The sequence below is a fragment of the Salvelinus namaycush genome, chromosome 20 (genome assembly GCF_016432855.1).
Source record: "Salvelinus namaycush isolate Seneca chromosome 20, SaNama_1.0, whole genome shotgun sequence".
Lineage (NCBI taxonomy): Eukaryota > Metazoa > Chordata > Actinopteri > Salmoniformes > Salmonidae > Salvelinus > Salvelinus namaycush.
The window spans coordinates 31671705-31694777 of NC_052326.1; the positions used below are offsets into that span (position 1 = coordinate 31671705).

Genomic DNA, 23073 nt, shown 5'->3' on the forward strand with positions numbered 1-23073 from the left:
TAAGATTATTCCAAAAGATCCATCTTTATTCACAAGTTATTCCCAATGTCCATAAAGACAAATTTGGCAACAGTGGATAAGCTATGGCCGCAAACCAAAATATGTGTTCGCCTAGCGAATTTACTCAAGACACACATTGAAAGAAAAAGGAAACAATCACTTAGCACACAGGATCACTTGGATCACATCCCTCATTCAGTTACTTTAACAGTCAATTTCAGACTGTATTTTGATTTTATTTTCAGAAATTGTAATAATGCTCTTGTAATTTATTCAAGGACAGCAAAACCTTTAAGTCTACAACATGCTATAAACATTTGCATATTCATAATTCCATCCAATTCTTTGTGGGACAAAGAATCAGACAGTCAATTAAATACAACACAAACAAATCTGAGAGAAATTCTAGCCACCTGCTCTTTTTCCCCCACATTTTATTCACTGCATCGTGAAGAAGTAGACTAAGAATTGACAATTGGAAATGCTTTCTAGGTGAACAGTGCATGTCAGTGTAAAGAGGGGAGGTGTGTGGGTCTGGAGTTCGTGAGGCAGAGGAGTCCAGAGGTGGCTGCTTAGAGGTTTTACACCAGTCTCCGCCTTTTGCTGTCGCGCGCCATCGGTTCCCCGGACGCAGCATTTATTCTGGCCGCCCCCAGAGGAGACACCTGGTTGAGCATGGGGTCGTCGGAAGCCTGGCCAAACAGAGCCATGAGCAGAGCCACGCCGAAGCCAGTAGCACGCTCCCCCTGCAGAGAGGAAGGAAGAAAATGATAGAACAGGTTACACCATGACTCAAATCTATTTTTGTTCCCAGCCCCCGCTCCATTAGCTCTTACACATTTGTTTTTTCACCGATCTGCAAGCACTAGATAGATAAGGTATACGGAGGATGATCCTTTTGTTCCCCATTTGTTTGAGCTGGGTTGAAGCAGGTTAGAGCACACTTTCTGAAGACTTTATTTGACTCTGTCAAGATATGGGAGTGGCTGAAATGGATTTAATAGATTATGTCTATACTTCCAAAAGATTTAATAAAAAGGGGTTTCCGGGACACATTAAGCCTAATCCTGAACTAAAAAGCATTTTCAGTGGGGATTCTCCATTAGGTTGGCTTTTTAGTCCATGACTTGGCTTAAATTGGTGTCCAGGAAAACACCCCCACTAAACCCAAATATCCAGTCACTCACAGCATGGACGGGCGAGGCTATGTCCACATGGACCCAGACCCCAGGCCAGTCGAAGCCCAGGTGAGAGCCGATGAAGAGGCCGGCACAGGAGCTCGTAGCATTCTCCCGGTCCTTTCACACACACAGAAAAGGGATACATTTACATTTTAGTCATTTAGCAGATGCTCTTATCCAGAAAATATATAATAGGGTGAAGGAAAATGAACAACAATCATGATAGGCTGTAGAAGCATTAACTCCTTGTACGGAGCTACTTGATTGTACTCCGATCCAGGAATAGGACCTGGTAGACTGAGCATACAGCAGAGAGAAGAGTAGTAGTGCCACTCACAGCCACAGAGTTCTTCATGTCTGCCACAGCTGAGGTGAACTCACTGAAGTGCAGCTCTGGGCAGTAGACCAGTGGGTGAGCCAGGTCTCCGCTGCTGCGGCCTGCACTCACACATGCCATCTCCCACTGCTCACTGTTGGTCATCACAGCACAATGGTACTTCCCTGTGGAGATCCCCTAGGAAAGAGACAAATTAAACCATTGTTTGAAACATATACTTATGTAGTAATTTGTTATACAGGAACTATGGTAATGAACTAAAGTGAAAGGTGGTAATAAGAAGTTCAATGATGTGTGTATTGAGTACAAATTCACCTAACGCTTATGATGGTCAGCAACAAAAAACAGCCTTGTTTTTGTGCATCAGACCTCAGTAACATTTCACTAGCGAACTACTTCACTGGGTAGCCAAAATAATACTGTGTGGTGCATGTGACTTTCAGAATGAGCTCATCAGTGCATCATGAGGGTTACCACATGATGTGGCTTTATCAGTCAGCACAAGCTGTGTTTTGAGTTAGAACAACTGTTATAAGGAAATATTTAGGCCTAATGATTTTGTTTGACACAAACACACCATCCATTTGTGTGAGACAACCTTGATACGTTGTTTTGAGGTCCTCAGAGAATGTGGCGAGTTTTAGCTGTAGCCCACAAAAATTTCAGTTAGGGCAAAGATCAGCAAGATTAAAAAACTTACTTGGTATAATTATGTCTGTCACAAGCCCTGTTGACCCTTGCACATGTTCATTTCAGCCTATATATGGCTCTGATCAAAGTGCAGTGACTGTTACAGCCCTGACCGGCTTTTATGAGGGTTTCAACAATGTACATGGTGGTGTGACTAACTTGTGCTACCATAACATACCTATAAACTATTATTCACCGTTAGTCAGCACCTCCACACACATTTTTCTGAGTGTGCACCAGCTCATGTTTTATTAATCTAACATTTATTACCTAACCATCACTTCTGAAAATGTTCCGACCAAATATTATAGAAATACAAATATATCGAATGCCTAGAGGCTTAAATCTATTCTAGAAGGGCAAAACTATATCCATTGCTTGAAGGACAATGACAATACGTGATTAAAGAACTGTGGGGCACCAAAGTAATGTAGGTGTGTGTTGTTGCCAAAGATGCAGTGCTGTGGCCCTACAAGAGCCTGCCAGTCACACACCTGTGCCCCTGTCAGGGTGGCCATATCCAGGATGATGTCAGCAGAGAGGTCCTTGCTGGCATACACCACACCATCAGACAGCACCAGCCTGCCCTCGGCATCAGTGTTGTTGATCTCCACTGTCCTTCATCAGAAAGGCAGCAAAAAAACAAAAAAAGGCTATTCATACCACAAACTAAGACAGCATCGTAATAATGGATCCTTGGTCAAAAATCAGCCAATTGTGTCTTTCCCACACAAAGCCCATCAGAAGGAAAAACCCTACTTTCCTCTATCAGGTTACCATTGTATTAACCTGTTTTCCATTACTTTGCCTAACTGGTTTAAATTAATCAACATTTAGGAGGGTACTCACTTTCCAGAGTAGAGTGTGTGGATGTCATCTGGCCGTGTTGCAGCGGGTCCGACTGCATTCTCTGCCAGGCAGAATACGGCATGGAGATTGTCTTTGAAGCCCTGAAAAAAAGACATGCATTTCAAAAAAAGGTCTGCACACAACTTTTCAAACACTCAATACAATCCCATAGGGTGTCTCCAAACAGGACCTTATGTTGCAAAATAAGAGGTTGATTTGAAAGATTAACCAGGGGTAGTAGGTAGATCTCACCTGTTTGACAGTAGCTTTGAAAGCTCCTAAAATGGCTGCGGCCCCACCACAGTCTCTCTTCATCCCAGGCATGTTGGTCTTGATGTGAAAAAAAAGCACATTCATCCTTTACAACATTGTAACTGAATACTTATTTCGCTGGCTACTGTTATATATCCATTTATTTATACAAAAGACAGAATGATCACATCATGGACCTGTTCCAAATGGCACCCCATTCCCTTTATAGTACACCACTTTAGACAAGGGCCCATAGGGCTCTGTTCAAAAGTACTGCACTATAGGGAACATGGTGCCATTTGGGATGCAGCCCAACTGACAAGCCTCATGCTTGCCTTTACCTTTCCCTTGATGCTGAGGCCTCCAGTGTCATATACGATTCCCTTGCCCACCCATGCAATAGTCTGGGTGGCGCCATCTGGTTTGTGGCTCAGGACTGCCAGAGCAGGGGGGTTCACCGCTGCCTTGCCCACTCCATAGATCCCTGAGGGCCCAAACAGTCCAAAGTGATTGAGTTGATAACTCAATATTAGTTTGTGGTTATCAGGGAAAACAACCATGAGTGTATCTGCATCACATGACAACTCAAACTAAAATACAAGCTTTATTCCAATGTGGGAAAAGTAATTTGACATTCCTTTTGGCCTAAATCTTTTGGGCCCCATTAATTAGCTAGTTTTACTGAGAAAGTAATACATCAGAATAGAAATATTGCACATTCAAAGACAAACAGAGAGGAGAACCAACCCCCAAAAAACTCCAAAAGGGAAGTGGAAGAAAGCGTGTGGTCATCATACATGCGAGCTGATACATATGATTTTTTTTTTTTAATTAAAAATGTAAAGAGTGCAGCCAGTTTGAAAATACCTTTTTCTAACTGGACCACACAGTTTGTGTGATGGGAAGCAAAGCACCAAACAGATTTGAGTCCCAATTAGAGTATGAGAGCAGAGTTGCTTTGGCGTACCAAATTCTTTCCAACCGTTCCGCTAAAAAACACTCCTCACTCACAGGATAAACTGACACTCCAAATTCACTCCATTCCTTAAAATCACCATTTAACCAACACCCATCTATTTTTGTGACTACTTGGTTTTGAAGTATTGAAAACAAACCATATGATTTTTATATAAAGTATTTTAATAAACATGAAAAGGCGACTAAAAGCATTCACAATTTCAAATATGCGAGGTGTCGCATTAAACTGCATATAAACACTTTAAATAGGTCAAGAACCAGATGGGTAGCCTAAATTCAGCCTATTATTTCAAGGCTATAGCCTACAAATAAATAGTGAAGCATTAAGCGCTCAGCATTTAAACATTTTGTTGTATTAAGTCATTATACTCTATAAATTGTGCATAGGCTGTGACTTAATTATAATTCACTTTTAGAAACACGAGTTTGGCCAGAGCGTGGCTTCAGGCTCATGTGATGGTGCCTGCAGAGCAGGCCAGCAGCAGAGAATACCCTCTCTGCGCTTGCAGAGCCACTGGGGATGCTAAACACCCTTCGGGCCACTCTTGCCAGGGAGGCAGTATTGCAGTGTTGTTTTTGTATTTTTCTATAGGTAGGCCTGACATTTTTTATAACCCTATCAAAACAGAAAGCTCCTTTAAAGGAGGTAATATGTCAGGCCTATTACACCAAAATCAATGATAGCCTATTGTATAGACATTAGAATGAAAATTAAGAGATCAGATTTTTTGTTTATAAATACTTTTCTACAATGACAGTTAGCTACCCACCTCATTCCTTTCTTTTAGCATGTGCACGTAGTAGACCATCATGCTTTCGGGATACGCGTCTTTTCAGATTCCACGATGACTAGTTGTGGAGATTCAACGATGACTAGTTGTGGACACTACAACATATTCCCTCTCTTGCCCTTGGCCCTCCTCAGCTTTGTAAGTCACCTTGATTCTGCACCGGTGTGTTTTATCAGTTCATTAAAATATTTAACAAACTCACATAATCTGGTCCCAAAACATAGAAGCATAACACATTGCCAAGACCCTCCTGTCCTGATACACTACCTCCAAATCCTTTCTGTTTCAGTTCCTCTCCTCGAATGATAACAGGAGAAATGCCCAGTTCAGTCCCCACTGCCTTAATCTCCTGAAGACAAAAAGGCATACCCAGTCAAAAAAGTACATTTTGTTGAATTAAGTTGTTTTAAGAAGTCACTGTCGATTGTCCATTACTTGGGTGCTATTGCTTTATGGTAGCGTCCCAAATGGCACCCTAAACCCTATATAGTGCACTACGTTGAGCAAAGCCCATAGGGCTAAAAAGCCGTGCCCTATGTATGGAATAGGGTGCCATTTGGGACGCACCCGATAACTACATTAGGATATCACTTGCCTCCAAGAAGTGATCAGTATTCATCTCATTGCACGGTGTGTCCACAATCCGTGCTGCCAGTCTCACTCCATCAGCAGCATTGGCAAGACACTGGCAAGAGCCAAAGCATAAATTACGTTAATTTGTGTCTTTTAGCAGATGCTCCTATCCAGAGAGAATTACAATCATGCAAACATGTACTCTAGATTTACATGTATGCATGTACAGTGCATTCGGAAAGTATTCAGACCCCTTGACTTTTCCACTGTTAGATTACAGCCTCATTAGAAAATACCCCCCCCCTCAATCTACACACAATACCCCATAATGACAATGCGAAAACAGGTTCAGAATCTTTTGCAAATGTATTACAAATGAAACATCACATCTACATTAGTACTCAGACTCTTTACGCAGTACTTTCTAATTGCTGCCAAAGTTGCTTCAACAGCCTCAAGTCTTCTTGGGTATGACGTTAGAAGCTTAGCACACCTATATTTGAGGAGTTGACCCCATTCTTCTCTGCAGATCCTCTCAAGCCCGGTCAGGTTTGATGGGGAGCGTTGTTGCACAGCTATTTTCAGGTCTCTCCAGAAATGTTCGATCGGGTTCAAGTCCGGGCTCTGGCTGGGCCACTCAAGGACATTCAGAGACTTATCCCAAAGCCACTCTTGCATTGTCTTGGCTGTGTGTTTAGGGTCGTTGTCCTGTTGGAAGGTGAACCTTCACCCAGTCTGAGGTCCTGAGCGCTCTGGAGAAGGTTGGCATCAAGGATCTCTGTTTACTTTGCTCCATTCATCTTTCCCTCAAACCTGACGAATCTCCCAGTCCCTGCCTCTGAAAAACATCCCCACAGCATGATGCTGCCACCACCATACTTTACCATAGAGATGGTGCCAGGTTTCCTCCAGACGTGACGCTTGGCATTCAGGCCAAAGTGTTCAATCTTGATTATCAGACCAGAGAATCTTGTTTCTCATGGTCTGAGACTCCTTTAGGTGCTTTTTGGAAAACTCCAAGCGGGCTGTCATGTGCCTTTTACTGAGGAGTGGCTTCTGTCTGGCCACTACCATAAAGGCCTGATTGGTGGAGTGCTACAGAGATGGTTGTCCTTCTGGAAGGTTCTCCCATCTCCAGAGGAACTCTGGTGCTCTGTCATAGTGATCATCGGGTTCTCGGTCACCTCCCTGACCAAGCCCTTTTCCCTCGATTGCTCAGTTTGGCCGGGTTGCCAGCTCTAGGAAGAGTTTTAGTGGTTCCAAACTTGTTCCATTTAAGAAAGTAGGCCACTGTGTTCTTGGGGACCTTCAATACTGCAGACATTTTTTGGTACCCTTCCCCAGATCTGTGCCACAACACAATCCTGTCTTGGAGCTCTACGGACAATTCCTTCGACCCCATGGCTTGTTTTTTGCTCTGACTTGCACTGTCAACTGTGGGACCTTATATAGACAGCTGTGTGCCTTTCCAAATCATGTCCAATCAATTGAATTTACCACAGGTGCACTCCAAGTTGATGATTAATGGAATGAGGATGCACCTGAGCTCAATTTCAAGGCTCATATCAAAAGGGTCTGCATACTTAAATAGGGTATCTGTTTTTTATTTTTAAGAAATTTGCAAAAATGTTGGCGTTGCAAGCGCCATGCTCTACCAACTGAGCCACACGGGACCATTATGGGGTAACGTGTGTAGACTGATGAAAAAAAACATGTATTTAATCAATTTTAGAATAAGGGAAGGGGTCTGAATACTTTCCAAACACACTATACATACCACAACAGCCTAAATTAGAGGTCGACCAATTAATCGGAATGGCCGATTAATTAGGGCCGATTTCAAGTTTTCATAACAATCGGTAATCGGCATTTTTGGACGCCGATTATGACCGATTATATTGCAATCCACGAGGAGACTGAGTGGCAGGCTGACCACCTGTTACCCGAGTGCAGGCAGCAAGGCGCCATGGTAAGTTGAGCATTAACACTAGCATTAACACTAGCATTAACCTTATCTTATAAAAAACAATCAATCTTCACATAATCACTAGTTGACTACACATGGTTGATGATATTACTAGTTTAACTAGCTTGTCCTGTATTGCATATAATCAATGCGGTGCCTGAAATTGTGTCACTTCTCTTGCATTCAGCGTAAGCAGTCAAGGTATATGCAGCAATTTGGGCCACCTGGCTCGTTGCGAATTCATTTGCCAGAATTTTACATAACATTGAAGGTTGTGCAATGTAACAGCAATATTTAGACTTAGGGTTGCCACCCATTCGATAAAATATGGAACGGTTCAGTATTTCACTGAAAGAATAAACGTTTTATTTTCAAAATTATAGTTTGCGGATTTGACCATATTAATGACCTAAGGCTCGTATTTCCGTGTGTTATTATATAATAATTAAGTCTATGATTTGATAGAGCAGTCTGACTGAGCGGTGGTAGGCAGCAGCAGGCTCTTAAGCATTCATTCAAACAGCACTTTCGTGCATTTGCCAGCAGCTCTTCGCTGTGCTTCAAGCATTGCGCTGTTTATGACTTCAAGCCTATCAACTCCCGAGATTAGGCTGGCAATACTATAGTGCCTATAAGAACATCCAATAGTCAAAGGTCTATGAAATACAAATGGTATAGAGACATAGTCCTATAATAACTACAACCTAAAACTTCTTACCTGGGAATATTGAAGACTCATGTTAAAAGGAACCACCAGCTTTCATATGTTCTCATGTTCTGAGCAAGGAACTTAAACGTTAGCTTTTTTACATGGCACATATTGCACTTTTACTTTCTTCTCCAACACTGTGTTTTTGCATTGTTTAAACCAAATTGAGCATGTTTCATTATTTATTTGAGACTAAATAGATTTTATTTATTTATTATATTAAGTTAAAATAAAAGTGTTCATTCAGTATTGTTGTAATTGTCATTTTATATATATCCGATTAATCGGTATGGGCTTTTCTTGGTCCTCCAATAATCGGTATCGGTGTTGAAAAATCATAATCGGTCTACCTCTAGTCAAAATAACACATGGGACATTTGTTCAGAAAATGCAAGGGGTGTAACCGTTTGCTAAACCTACGTTTCGGTATGTATTGCAGTTTTGGGGTCATGGTTCGGTACAGGAGGAAAATGAAATGCCAATTAGGCTTGGGCAGTATCCAGATCGTCATAACTTTATACTGACCTTGTGCCATGCCGGGATATTCAGAAATACCGTCACTGTTTTCAAATCCCCACTGATAGCATTGCTAACCTTCGGTTTCCAGAGTAACAAGTACATTTAAAACCCCATAGAGAAAGCTAACTAAATGCTAACGAGCGCATTGCAAACATTTTGTACAGTTTCTGACCTAAACAAGTAACAAAAAAAATGCTACTCACAGTTTGCTGCAAGCACAAAACATATATTAGCCAGCGAGGCTCTTGGTCCACGAGGAGATTCTCTGTTGTTACCAAGAAAATTCTTGATTTGGGAAGACGCTAACCACTTAGCTAGATGGCTAACTAGCTACTACATTTGCAAACAAAATGCAAAACTGCAGAGCATGTAGCACATTTTAGACAGTTAACAGTTATATCTAGCAGGCAAACATTACGTTTTGAATTATATACTGTAAATAGATCATCTGGCGCATGATGCACAACAGTGATTCACAAGGCTTGGGGACTACCATAAGCTTCATTAATAAGGTGACAGCTGAAATGAAGAAAGCACTGTTCTTTATCTCCTAACATATTGCACAAGTTGACTGCAGGTATTTACGAATATGCATATTTATTAAAAGTTAGTTTATTTTATACCAAATACCGCAGTATATGGTATACCGCCTAATCCTAATGCCAATAGTTACTGTAGTAGATTTTTGTTTTGGCAAAATATGCTAAACTAACCCAGCAATAGGTCATGAAACAATGTGGGGCCCTATAAAATTGTTTTTTGAGCATTGTTAGTGTCAGCTATATATAGGACTCTGCATTTGTGTAAAGGTTAGGTTACTCGGTCCAACACTCAAGGGTGGTGGTGGTGGGGTCGACCGTCCTCATTATTGCAATAATTAATCGATATTAAATAAAGATGATTGTTTGAAGAAATGACCAAATCTCTCTCAGTACTGAATTTCCACAACACACACCAGAGTCAGCTTATCAAGGTACTGTTGAGCAGCTGACTTTTTGAATTATTTTACAACGTGGTGTGTTCTAGCAGGGCTGGAGCAAAAGCCTGCACCCCGAGTAGCTCTAATGGACTCTACACAAGGGTTGGCAACCCTGCAACATTACAATTACAACCAAATACTTTTTATGTCTTTATTATATAATTCCCTCATTCAATGAACCAGGGATCAATGGCTATGGTGAGCTTAAATATTCTGTGTTCAGGGGAGAGCTAAGCTTTATTTTAATGTATTATACATGTATGTTTTCTGAATTTTTATTATGAGTATTTCTGTGGATTTCACTGGATGTTATCAAATTAATCCCGTTACCGGGATCTGAGCAGGATGGGTTCACCAAGAAGTTTTAACAGCATAGAAGTTAATTGTTAATTAGGCTATTCAAATGTATTTTACTTCGTCAGAATTACATGGCTAGTATTGAATAGAAGAGCACTTAAGGAGACAATTTTACAACAGGATGCAGTATTGGTGTAATCAACTGAGGACACATATCAACTGCGTGTTTGCCATTTGCGGTTATACACGAGTGCCAGTGAAAAGTTATTTTAGGACATGACAATGGCATTAATGCATGCTAAATAGTTAACCAGCCAAACTTCAACATATGTTTTGAATTTTCTATCTAGTTATTCTCTCTCGGCAGGTAATGCACACACCATGACTTTTACAGAATTGTCATTGCTGACAAAACATTAGCTATAACTGGTCAAATACCTCAATAGCAATGAATACCAACAAATGTGCAAACACAGCTCAATTTGATCTCAATAAACAATCTTGCGACTGCATGAGTGAAAGACCGCTCGTGCCTGTCAATGCTGGCCTACAATAATTAAACTCCGATGCGCACTACAGAGATTGGGATGAGCAAAACATTGCATCCAGAGGACACTGATTCAATTCTGATCGGAGTAGCCTAACTGTTTGATAGTTATTTTTTAAATCTATAATCTGTTTAGCCAAAAAATGTTTTACTTGCCACAGGCAAGCGGACAAATCTTAATGTCGAGCACTGTAGTGGTTTTAACGGAATAACCTACAATGTTTTTTCAGCTCAGATTTACTCAAGAGGCATAGCCTATAGGCCAGGTGGTTTTTATATTTTTTTATGTATTCATTCAGGTTCACAGTGCGGACCGAACAGAGGTGCCCGTACCAAACGGTTCGGTAGGAATACTTGTGCATTTACTAGGGGTGTAACAGTACATCATAAAAGCACTCCATATAGATCTTGGAGTCAGTTTAGTCAGTCATTTACAAAACCAGTGGTTGGCAGCAACAACAGTGGCTGATGTAGGTCCACAATTGCTCTGGCAATGACTTGTATAGAAGTTTGAGATACCTGCAGTATAGTGAGGTCCAGTGGTCCGTTGTCTTGGCCCACAGTGATGAACTCCACAGTGACTTCTTTCTTCTCGGTCCTGCGGGAGGAGGCAGAACGACGGGAGAATATAGGGAAAGCCCGGGCGATGGCACAGGCTGAGGCAAACACATCAGACCGCTCACACACCACCTGGACAGACAGGAACAAACATACTTTCACTGTCTGATAACAAATCTGTAATAACAGTCAACCTAAAATGATCAATAAATGCAGTGTGTCAATCACAAAGCATGCAATTTGGCATATTGCCTTAAAAGTAAAATCAAAAGACAGCATAGGCCTACTTTAACTATGCAACCACATGTAAGCCTAACCTATATATTGTTTGAGACTTCGGACTGCTTGAGACTTCGGACTGCTGTAGGGGCCCATCTATGGCTTAACGATCACATTATCACTAAGGACCGAATAATAAATGTCTGGTGCGTAATGGCAGATAAGGTCAGCATCACCTTAAACTCCACGGGCATGTTTCCCACCACAGATTAAGCCTAGTCCTGGACTAAAAACTATTCTCAATGGACAACTTCCAATGAAAGTGCATTTAAATCCAGGACTAGGCTTAATGTGTTTGGGAAACCGGCCCCGTATAGCTCCGAATTAGTCTTTAATCCCAGTGCAGTGAACTGACTGACCAGAATGCAGCGGCTTGTCCCTCCAGGCAGGCAGGTACGGACCAGACGGGAAAGGAAGTGGGCAGAGGAAGGGCTGTTGTGTCTGCTAACCCGTGAGGGCAGGGCTGCCACGGCTGCATGGCTCAAGTACAGAGGGCAGCTGTCAGTAGGGTTAGGGTTCAGAGCAGTGAGAGCCGCCTGCCAGACCTGGATAAAAATATAAAAATAAAGTTTTCACTTTGTTAGCAAATTATTGTCACTGTCAGTGCTATATTATGATGATCACATAAGCGCTGGCACCGATTCTGAATGGCACTGAATACTGTAAGACTTGTGAAAGCATATGACATAAGTTGGCTGACTGTGGTAAATTGTTGAACAATTTACCTGCAAGTTCCACACACTGTGTTGTCAAACAGTGATAAGATATTAGCAAATCAGAAGCCCAAATAGTGATCAAAGGCTGCGTTTACACAGGCAGCCAAATTCTAATCCTTTTCCCCAATTAATGGCAAAAGATCTGATTGGTCAAAAGACTAATAGTGGCAAAAGATCAGAATTGGTCTGACTCCACATGCAGCTGGCTGGACCAAACATCAAGTAGTCACGAGGAGCAATAGCTAGGTTAGTCGGGCACATGCAACTTGAAACATGATCATTTAACTAGCTAATCCAGTAAAACTGACTTTCCTACAGGCTGGCTTCTTCAAGTAAAATGGGGGGAAACGTAAATTAGAATTTCTTGAAATTAAGAATAAAGGCCAATAAAATATTGTCAAGGATCAAGTACCGAGTCAATGTGGTTGGAGAATGGAGATGGCATGTTAAAAGCAAAGCTAGCATGACTTGATTTGTGATAGCTAATTTAGCTAGCAAGCATTTAGCTAACTTTATTAGCATTGTCAGATTCAATCCAAGGAACTATGCATGGCCCATTGAACTATTTCACAGAATACCAAGAGTAAAATTAAGATTTTTTTCATATTAGAATTACAAGTTAGCTAATTTACTAACTAGAACATTTTTACTGACACTATCTAGCTTGCAAAGTCAGCGCCAGTTGACAAGTGAGTGCTTGCCGGGGAGCTCTAGCACGAGCAGCCCTGACTTTTAATTTCCTCACCTTTTCGCTGACAGCTGGCTGCAATTTCCCCTTGACCTGGGTCCAGTTTGTTTGCGTCAAGTTATTCAGTTGACCGACAATGAGGACCGGGCGATTTTGGGGCTCCGAATCTCCAGCAGAAGCCTTGAACTCGAGCACCACGTTCGCCATCTTTGGACAAACCGATGGATTGATGCCCTTTGCACTTTATCGCACATCCTGTTTTTCATAGAGCTGTGTCACTGCTGAGGTTGAACGGGAAGTCAGCACTAGCACGGATCTTGAATAGCATGGGATTTTCCGTACAGTAGTTGTACATAGTGTGTGAGAAATATATTTTTTAAACCAGTAAGTTTTGTTCATTTCCCCCGTAAAATCAAAGTGGAAAAGACTCAATGGAAAGACTATCCTATCCTACTTATGCATAATGTTTTCTTGGTAAGCAGCTATATCTCAAACTGCCGATACGAACCAATGCAATGCACGTGTATTATTTCTTTAAACCGCTAATATCCACAATCGTAAAACAAAACTAAAAACATAAGAATAACATGAGCCATAATATACCATTGGGACGAAGGTGTCCCCCCGCCCCCAGAAAACATCCAGACATGAACAATTATGATTTATAATTGAAGTGTGTATAAATATTATCTATATATATATAACTGAACTTGGGCAATGTTTTGGAAATGGCAAATTCTGTCCATGACTCCATCCCAAATTGTAACCTATTCCCTGGCTATTGGTCCTGGTCAAAAGTAGTACACTATTTAGTGAATAGGCTGCCATTTGGGTCTTCACCATGAATTCAGCTTCATCAGTAATAAAGACTTGAGTACACTTTGAATTCTATTCATAATTTAACATGAAATGGGTCACATATCTTTCCAAAAAACAGGACCATTCTTCATAAGAAACTGTAGAGTAGTGTTGATTTTGTAGCGGAATCGGCAAAGTAATTTCTGAGTGCAAAAGCTTGCAACACATCGTTCATTCCAACACAGGCCGCCACAGACACAATTTAGGCTATTCAATACATCTTTGCCATATTAGACAAAATCCTTTGACCTTTTATAGAATTTAAATTCAAAATAAATAATTTCATAATATACAGGAGACAGTAGTTTGACAGACATGAAACCAATCAGTCTTTCGATATGTGCAAACTGTGAGAGGTATAAAAGACTAAATAAACTCAACTGATGTATCAGTTAGTGATACCGAACAATAGAAAGGGTCATAAAACAAGAGAAAGCCGTCATGTGATCTAAATATGCACCATCATGAACGACACTGCTGTTGGTCCAGAGACATTCATTTAGGATGGTGTGAATCCAAACAGAACTATTGGTATTCAATCAATCAGTATTGTAGTTCTTCAGCCACTGAGCGACACAAAAACCATTGTAATTTCTCCCTCTTTGAAAAAGGAAACATGAAAAAGCAGAAAGTGAAACAAATGCTCAACAAATGAAATGTATGCACTGACCAGGGTCCGTAAAAGCAACACCACGAGACAAATGCTCCTCGTTCATAGACATTCAGTATTCATCTGTGCAGTAGCTGAATTGTCAGACTTCTTCTCTTGGAATAACATACATGGAAGAGCAGAGCTTACAACTAGAGCTTACACTAAAACTGGACAGATGATGCTAACTCACAAAAAAACACTTATTTTCTCCAAAAACAAGCAAATTATATGGCCATGACAATTAATCAGTAGTCGACCACAAGGGAATTGAAGAAGTGTTTTTTCTGTGTTTCTTTGTAGCAGTACCATGACACATGGATATGGTCATGTTCAAGAGGGTATTGGAGCAGACAGTGGGTGTGTGCAGGAATGTTCCAAAGTTAAATAGGAACTCTCCCTGGCTGTCCTCTCTTAGGAATCATGCATTCAACATCTCCATGAGTCGTACAGCACGAGATTCTGGAAGGGTGATTCTTCAGATGTTGATTGAAAAGTTGGACAGGTAGTCCGCATCATTTGAAGTACAGATAAGACCCTCATACAAGCACACACAACAAACCAAAAGCAAAGGAATGCATCACTAGAACTTGGTCCCAAATAGAATAAGTATTAGAACGACAACTATAACAGTAAGGATTAAAATGACCAGCATCTTTCGGTTTTTCTTCTGATACTGTTCAGCCTGCAAGAAAACATTATAATTAAGTTTGCGGGCAAGATAACATCTTTCCCTTTTTCATGGACATAATCATCAATTGGGCTTCGTTTGAACCATTGTTGATATTTCAGATGTGCATTGCACAATCTAACATTGTGTCCTCACCTTTTGTAACTGTTTCAACCCCTCTTCTGTTTTGACACACGATTGCTCCACATTGAAGTCAATTCTGTCAAGTACTGTGCCCTGATATTGGATAAAGAAAGAAACAAATCAGTTGGGAAAGCATACAAAACCATATCCATGGGCCATACTGACACAGTTCGTTATTGATGTTAATCATCACAAGGTATAAACATGATGGTGTTGTAATGTTTCCAAAAACTGAATAGGGTTTCCCCTCACAGACCTGTTCCACCACCATTCCAGCCAGGTCTCGGAAAATCTCATTCAGGTCAGAGATGGACTGGACTATCTGTCTGACCTCTCTCTCACGTTCCTCCACCATCACTGTGTTCTGCTCTACCAGGACCAGCTGGTCACCTGTAAACCCCTGGGAGAGATCAAAAATATGGGCTCACTGAATAGAACTTTGTCTACGTCCCAAATGGCACCCTATTCCCTTCTGCGGGGGGAAAAAATAGTTTTGTTACAGTCTTAATGCTATGAAAATACTTCAGTCAAATAGTGCAATTCACAGGTAATTTTCCCTGCGGTCCAGTAACCTCTTCATACACCACACAAAGGAGTGGTTTGTTATTGGCTCCTTATCAACCAGGCTGAATTCTTGTTCTGTTTGTTTAGGCTCTAAAGATCAGTTGAGGTCAAAAGTTTACATACACCTTAGCCAAATACATTTAAACACAGATTTTCACAATTCCTGACATTTAATCTGAGTAAAAATTCCCTGTCTTAGGTCAGTTAGGATCACCACTTTATTTTAAGAATGTGAAATGTCAGAATAATAGTAGAGAATGATTTAGTTCAGCTTTTATTTCTTTCATCACATTCCCAGTGGGTCAGAAGTTTACATACACTCAATTAGTATTTGGTAGCATTGCCTTTAAATTGTTTAACTTGGGTCAAAGTTTCGGGTGGCCTTCCACAAGCTTCCCACAATAAGTTGGGTGAATTTTGGCATATTCCTCCTGACAGAGCTCATGCAACTGAGTCAGGTTTGTAGGCCTCCTTGCTCACACACACTTTTTCAATTCTGCCCACAAAATTTCTATGGGATTGAGGTCAGGGCTTTGTGATGGCCACTCAAATACCTTGACTTTGTTGTCCTTAAGCCATTTTGCCACAACTTTGGAAGTATGCTTGTGTTCATTGTCAATTTGGAAGACCCATTTGCGACCAAGCTTAACTTCCTGACTGATGTCTTGAGTTGTTACTTCAAAATATCCACATCATTTTCCTTTCCTCATGATGCCATCTATTTTGTGTAGTGCACCAGTCCCTCCTGCAGCAAAGCACCCCCACAACATGATGCTGCCCCCGTGCTTCACGGTTGGGATGGTGTTCTTCAGCTTGCAAGCCTCCCCCCTTTTCCTAACAACATAATGATGGGCATTATGTCCAAACAGTTAAATTTTTGTTTCATCAGACCAGAGGACATTTTTCCAAAAAAGTACAATCTTTGTCCCCATGTGCAGTTGCAAACTGTAGTCTGGCTTTTTTTATGGCGGTTTTGAGCGAACTTTCAGGTTATGTAGATATAGGACTCGTTTTACTGTGGATATAAATACTTTTGTACCTGTTTCCTCCAGCATCTTCACAAGGTCCTTTGCTGTTGTTCTGGGATTGACTTGCACTTTTCGCACCAAAGTACATTCATCTCTAGGAGACAGAACGCCTCTCCTTCCTGAGCAGTAAGACGGCTGCGTGGTCCCATGGTGTTTATACTTGCGTACTATTGTTTGTACAGATGAACGTGGTACCTTCAGGCATTTGGAAATTGCTCCAAAGGATGAACCAGACTTGTGGAGGTCTACAATTGTTTTCTGATGTCTTGGCTGATTTCTTTTGATTTTCCCATGATGTCAAGCAAAGAGGCACTGAGTTTGAAGGTAGGCCTTGAAATACATCTACAGGTACACATCCAATTGACTCAAATGATTTCAATTAGCCTATCAGAAGCTTCTAAAGCCAGGACATCATTTTCTGGGATTTTCCAAGCTGTTTAAAGGCACAGTCAACTTAGTGTATGTAAACTTCTGACCCACTGGAATTGTGATACAGTGAATTATAAGTGAAATAATCTGTGTGTAAACAATTGTTGGAAAAATTACTTGTGTCAAACACAAAGTAGACGTCCTAACCGACTTGCCAAAACTATAGTTTGTTAACAAGAAATTTGTGGAGTGGTTGAAAAACGAGTTTAAATGACTCCAACCTAAGTGTATTGAAACTTCTGACTTCAACTGTATGTATAAGCAACAATGCTGATCAGGGAAATGTCAAAATACACTGACAGTGTCAGTTCCAAGCTCACCCTGTCATATAGTGCTATGTCTTCATCCTCCATTAGAGGACCGGAGTCAAAAAAGTGCTTTGATCTCTCCTCGCGATTCTTCATGCCTGTAACAGAAAGCATCAACATTATGACAATAAAAGAGACATATGATGAGGGTGGAGGTGAAACCTAAGACCAGAGAAATGTAGAGTGTGTGTGTGTGCGCAAGTTCGTGCCAGGAGAGAGAGAAGTGAGGGATGGAAGATAGCTGAAGAGGTGTAGGAGTAAATACAGTAAGGTGAAATACCACCGTTCAGTTTGAGTGAGTGCTCGCTTACGTTTCAGGTAACTGGACTGTGTGTGTCTGAAGTTGGTGGACAGCTCCTGCAGGCTCCCTGCCAACGAGGACACCACATTTCTCAGAAGCCTCTCCTCCTGCTCTGTGCAGTGGCCACAGCGAGACTGCAGACCTGTCACCGCACGCTGACACCGGTGGAACATCTACACACACACACACACAGGCAAAGGAGCAAGCACTCAATATATCTTTGCCATATTATAGAAAAACATTTGACCTTTGTACAATTTAAATTGAAAATAAATAATTAATATCTACACTAGTGATGTGCAGGTTAACTCAACCCACAGTCCCGTGGTTATATCCGTAGGGCGGGCGCGTTTAGGGTCATAAAGAGTCGGGTTGAATAAAGAGAAAACATTTTTTTTTTTATTAAATCCGTAAATGTATAATTATAGTGCAATTTATATCTATACGCTACATTGAGGTTTTTCTTTCATTATTTTAAGCTATCTGGCATTAGTGTGTAAACCAAAGCTTTAGGGGCTAACTTTACGCGCGCCAAATAGCCTACACGCCAACCACCAAATGCTTTTGTGAACGGGCAGAAAAAGTTAATGTCATCCACTGAGCCAAAAAGGACAATGTCAGAGAAATATGAGAAAAGCTGTGAAATGGAAAGTTGAAAATAAAGAGAAAGGAGGGCCAGAAAACTAATGTTTGGGAAAGATTTGGTGAAGTGGTAAAAGAGGACGATAGCAGTGCATATGCTATGTGTAAGGATTCTGAGGCGCTATAAAAATTTGACAGTCACTTGACGGGGACTTCAAATAGGCCTATGGCACGTCAATGCAACTGTAGCCTACTGTTCAAATGGATTAAATGGAAACTGAAATCTGGAAACTGACTGTAGGTCTATAACCCCCTCACAGACTTAATATTAAATCCTGCATAATTAAGAATTTCTTGCTGTAAAGTGATTCACCAAATGTACATTTTGACTTGGGAACAGGAAAGGATAAATATTATTTGTTTCAGCATCTTGAGAGAATGCGAATGAATGCGCAGTTAGGGACTGTCTGTAGAGGTAAAAAAAATAAAATAAAAGCTGACAGTATTTCAACCACATAAAATATGCATCCAGGCCAAACTGAAATCTTATCAGAAACAAGTCGTTTTCACAGCTTTCCATTTCCTTACAACCCTTCAAACTGATGTAATTTGGAAATGTTGCACAGAAAGATTGTATTTTCTCCCCGGTCGCTAAACGTCTTTGCTCCATGAAAGAAGCAGAGTTGACAGAGAAAACTTTACTGATGTCAACAAGATTGAAGCATTCATTATAATTTATTCTGGTGAGGAAGGGTTTATTTAGTCTTCTAGGGCAACATCTAATGACAGAAGAGAAGCTGCATGTATCTAATTATAGACAAGATGACTGACAAATAGCCTACCAAAATATCAGAAATTATAAGCAGAAACACATCTAAATTATGCAAGAAAAATTCCTGTAAAAAATAATCATTATAACCGGTCCGCCATCTGACTGTAGCCTACAGAGCATTTTCTATATTCGCGGGTTGGGGTCGGGTCCAGGCCTCAGATTCTCTCTTTATCACATATAATCGTGTGGTTGTTGATGGGTTATTAGCAATTGCGGGCGGGTGAACAAACAGCTGACCCATCTAAATCTAAACACATCTAAATCTACACAAACCGAAAGCACGGAGAAATACTTACTGAAAAAAAATTGGTTCTTATTCTACTACATAACAAGAATGGCCACAATGGTTGACATATTACATCAGCAGGCTGCACATACTGTAGGCCCTCATAAAAAGGCACAAACGTAAACATGTAAAAGTCTAAGTATTATTAGATCATATTGTCAAACAAAGAGCTCCCCATTCATAACAACAATTATTAGGCACTCAAAGGCGGTGGCTTTTCCAGAAGGCCACTCATGAGGTGTCACCAGCTGAGGTAAAAGGTATCTTAGGTGATAATAATAGTAGTGACTCTTCAAAGTTCGTTCAATGGGGTTTCTTGTCTAGATTCCCATCTCTGTCACTGTACATGTTCACAGATCTTTTGTTCGTACCCCCCAGGGCAATTGAACTGATTCCAGAGGCTGATCCAAAACACAGGCGGAGGAGAAGAGGTATTCGGAGTGGAGTGGACTTCTAGTTCGACTCAGGAGGCGCGCACACTACCCACCGCTATTACTCGCTAATGTTCTGTCTCCGGATAATAAAGTTGACGAGCTCAGGGCAAGGATCCCCTTCCAGAGAGACATCAGGGATTGTAACATACTTTGTTTCAGGGAAACATGGCTCTCTTGAGATTGACTGTATGTACGGGGACAGTATGTTGGGTTCTCAGTTCATCGCGCAGACATGAATAAATATCTCTCGGGAGTATAGGTTTCATGATTAACTACTCAGTGTGATTGTGATTACGTACAGAAACGCAACTCCTTTTGCTCAACTGACCTAGAATACCTCACAATCAAATGCCAACCGTATTACCTCAAGAAAATTATCTTCGATTAGTCACAGCTATGTATATTCCCCCTCTAGTCGATACCACGACAGCCCTCAAAGAACTTCACTGGACATTATGCAAACCACATAACCGGAGGCTGCATTTATTGTAGCTGGGGATTTTAACAAGGCAAATTTGAGGAAAACGCAACCGAAGTTCTAGCAACACATTGACTGTAGTACTCACGCTGCTAAAACACTCGACCACCGCTACTCCAACTTCTGGGATGCCTACAAGGTCCTCCCCCGCCCTCCCTTAGGAAAATCTGATCACGACTCCATTTTGCTCATCTCTTCCTATAGGCAGAAACTCAAAACAGGAAGTACTCGTGCTAAGGACTATTCAACGCTGGTCTGACCAATCGGAATCCACGCTTCAAGATTGTTTTGATCACGTGGACTGGGATATGTTCCAGGTAGCCTCAGAATAAACATTGACGAATACAGTGACCTAATTTATAAGGAAGTGTATAGAAGATTTTGTTCCCACTGACTATTAAAACCTACACTAGCCAAAAACCGTGGATAGATGGCAGCATTGCGTGAACCACCGCATTTAACCATGGTAAGGTGACTGGGAATATGGCCGAATACAAAGTGTAGTTATTCCCTCCGTAAAGACGAGTCAAGGATCACATCACCTCTACCTTACCTAACATCCACTTAAAATGTGCTTACCGCCCCAATAGATCCACAGATGATGCCATCGCACTGCCCTATCCCATCTGGACAAGAGGAATACCTATGTAAGAATGCTGTTCATTAACTATAGCTCAGCATTCAACACCATAGTACCCTCCAAGCTTAACATTAAGCTCGGACCCTGGGTCTGAATCCCCTCTGTACAGCTGCGTCCTGGACTTCCTGACGGGCCGCCCCCAGGTGGTGAAGGTAGGAAACAACACCTCCACTTCACTGATCCTCAACACAGGGCCCCACAAGACTCCCTGTTCACCCATGACTGCGTGGCCACGCATGCCTCCAACCTCAAGTTTGCAGACAACACAACAGTAGTAGGCCTGATTACCAACAATGACAACACAGCCTACAGGGGGGAGGTGAGGACCCTGGGAGTGTGGTGCCAGGAAAATAACCTCTCACTCAACGTCAACAAAAGCAGCTGATCGTGGACTTCAGGAAACAGCAGAAGGAGTACCCCCCCTATCCACATCGACGGGACCGCAGTGGAGAAGGTGGAAAGCTTCAGGTTCCTCGGCGTACACATCACTAACAAATTTAAATGGTCCACCCACACAGACAGTGTGGTGAAGAAGGCGCAACATCGCCTCTTCAACCTCAGGAGGCTGAAGAAATTTGGTGACAAACCTAAAACCCTCACTAACATTTACAGATTGAGAGCATCCTGTCGGGCTGTATCACCGACTGGTACGTCAACTGCACCATCCGCAACCGCAGGGCTCTCCAGAGGGTGGTGCAGTCTACACAACGCATCACCGGGGGCAAACGACTTGCCCTACAGGACACCTACAGCACCCGATGTTACAAGAAGGCCATAAAGATCATCAAGGACCATAACCACCTGAGCCACTGCCTGTTCACCCCGCTATCATCCAGAAGGCGAGATCAGTACATGTGCATCAAAGCTGGGACTGAGAGACTGAAAAATAGCTTCTATCTCAAGGCTGTCAGACGGTTAAATAGCCATCACTAGCACATTATAGACTGCTGCCCTATATACACAGACTTGAAATCACTGGCCACTTTAATAATGGAATACTAGTCACTAATGTTTACATATTTTGCATTACTCATCTCATATGTATATACTGTATTCTATTCTACTATTTTAATGCCGCTCCGACATTGCTTGTCCAAATATTTATATATTCTTTATTTTAGATTTGTGGGCATTGTGTTTATTGTTGTGAAATTGTTAGATATTACTGCACTATTGGAGCTAGAAACACAAGCATTTCACTATACCCGTAAAAACATCTGTTAAACATGCGTATGTGACCAATAAAATTTGATTTGAAAAATAAATATTAGTGATTTGAATAATAAATATTATATTCTCTTCAATTGAGTTTCTTGTATGGACTCCTCTGTCACTGACAAACCTGTGTGATCTCCTGAGTAGTGATCTCTATGGCATGCTCTTCTTCACTGCTGTCATCCAGGGTGGGACGGTTCATGTGCTTATCATGGAGGGCGGCCAGCTCCTTCATTTTCTGCCGGACCCGTGTGATTTCATACTGAATCTGAAAGCCCACGCAACCACAAGATTAACACAGATGCACGGGAGAACAGGACATGCACTGAAAGCTCCAATAAAAATGAAATTTTAAAGAAGACTGACACGGGACCTTGGAATTTGGTATAGGCTAATACTAATAGGCTGACATTTTGTGAAGTATCTACAGCTCAATAGTTTCATTATGGTGGTGAAACTAGGCATATGTAATAGCCTAAACGTAAAGGATTAGCTCACTATTTTACAACTTGATGTTAGATTGTTCCTCACCCTGAAACTCCTATTTGGTTAGATGTTACTTAAAAAGGTGATTTGGCCATGGATATTTTTTTATATATTTTTTTTAACATGCTCACATGTCCCCATCACTACCATTGATTGTTGTGGCTATAGTAAGGTGCAGTTTGTTGTGGCTAAAGTAAGGTGCAGTTTGTTGTGGCTAAAGTAAGGTGCAGTTTGTTGTGGCTAAAGTAAGGTGCAGTTTG

General features: G+C 41.3%; 2 protein-coding genes across 6 annotated transcripts in view; both read right to left on the reverse strand.

The window, feature by feature from the left end:
- npepl1 (aminopeptidase like 1) lies at window positions 1-13256 on the reverse strand. The gene is made up of 12 exons (XM_039016071.1): window positions 12967-13256; window positions 11865-12050; window positions 11188-11358; window positions 5674-5763; window positions 5346-5427; window positions 3651-3793; window positions 3310-3387; window positions 3058-3158; window positions 2703-2826; window positions 1519-1695; window positions 1188-1298; window positions 1-746 (listed from the first exon to the last, which is right to left on the reverse strand). Exons 1-12 carry the CDS (start codon window positions 13114-13116, stop codon window positions 582-584), a joined length of 1578 nt encoding a protein of 525 aa, XP_038871999.1. The 5' UTR covers window positions 13117-13256; the 3' UTR covers window positions 1-581.
- The window catches only part of LOC120065248 (syntaxin-16-like), a 16219-nt gene continuing 6222 nt past the window's right edge, over window positions 13077-23073 (reverse strand). For 4 of the 5 annotated variants that reach the window (XM_039016075.1, XM_039016074.1, XM_039016073.1 and 1 more), the window contains 6 exons: window positions 22455-22595; window positions 17871-18033; window positions 17572-17657; window positions 15487-15630; window positions 15243-15323; window positions 13983-15101 (listed from right to left, as the gene is read on the reverse strand). In XM_039016075.1, coding sequence (XP_038872003.1) covers window positions 15000-15101; window positions 15243-15323; window positions 15487-15630; window positions 17572-17657; window positions 17871-18033; window positions 22455-22595 — 717 coding nt within the window. In that variant the 3' untranslated portion in view covers window positions 13983-14999. Of the gene's footprint in view, window positions 13165-13982; window positions 15102-15242; window positions 15324-15486; window positions 15631-17571; window positions 17658-17870; window positions 18034-22454; window positions 22596-23073 lie in introns of those variants that run through there. The other variant, XM_039016076.1, reaches the window with a different exon arrangement.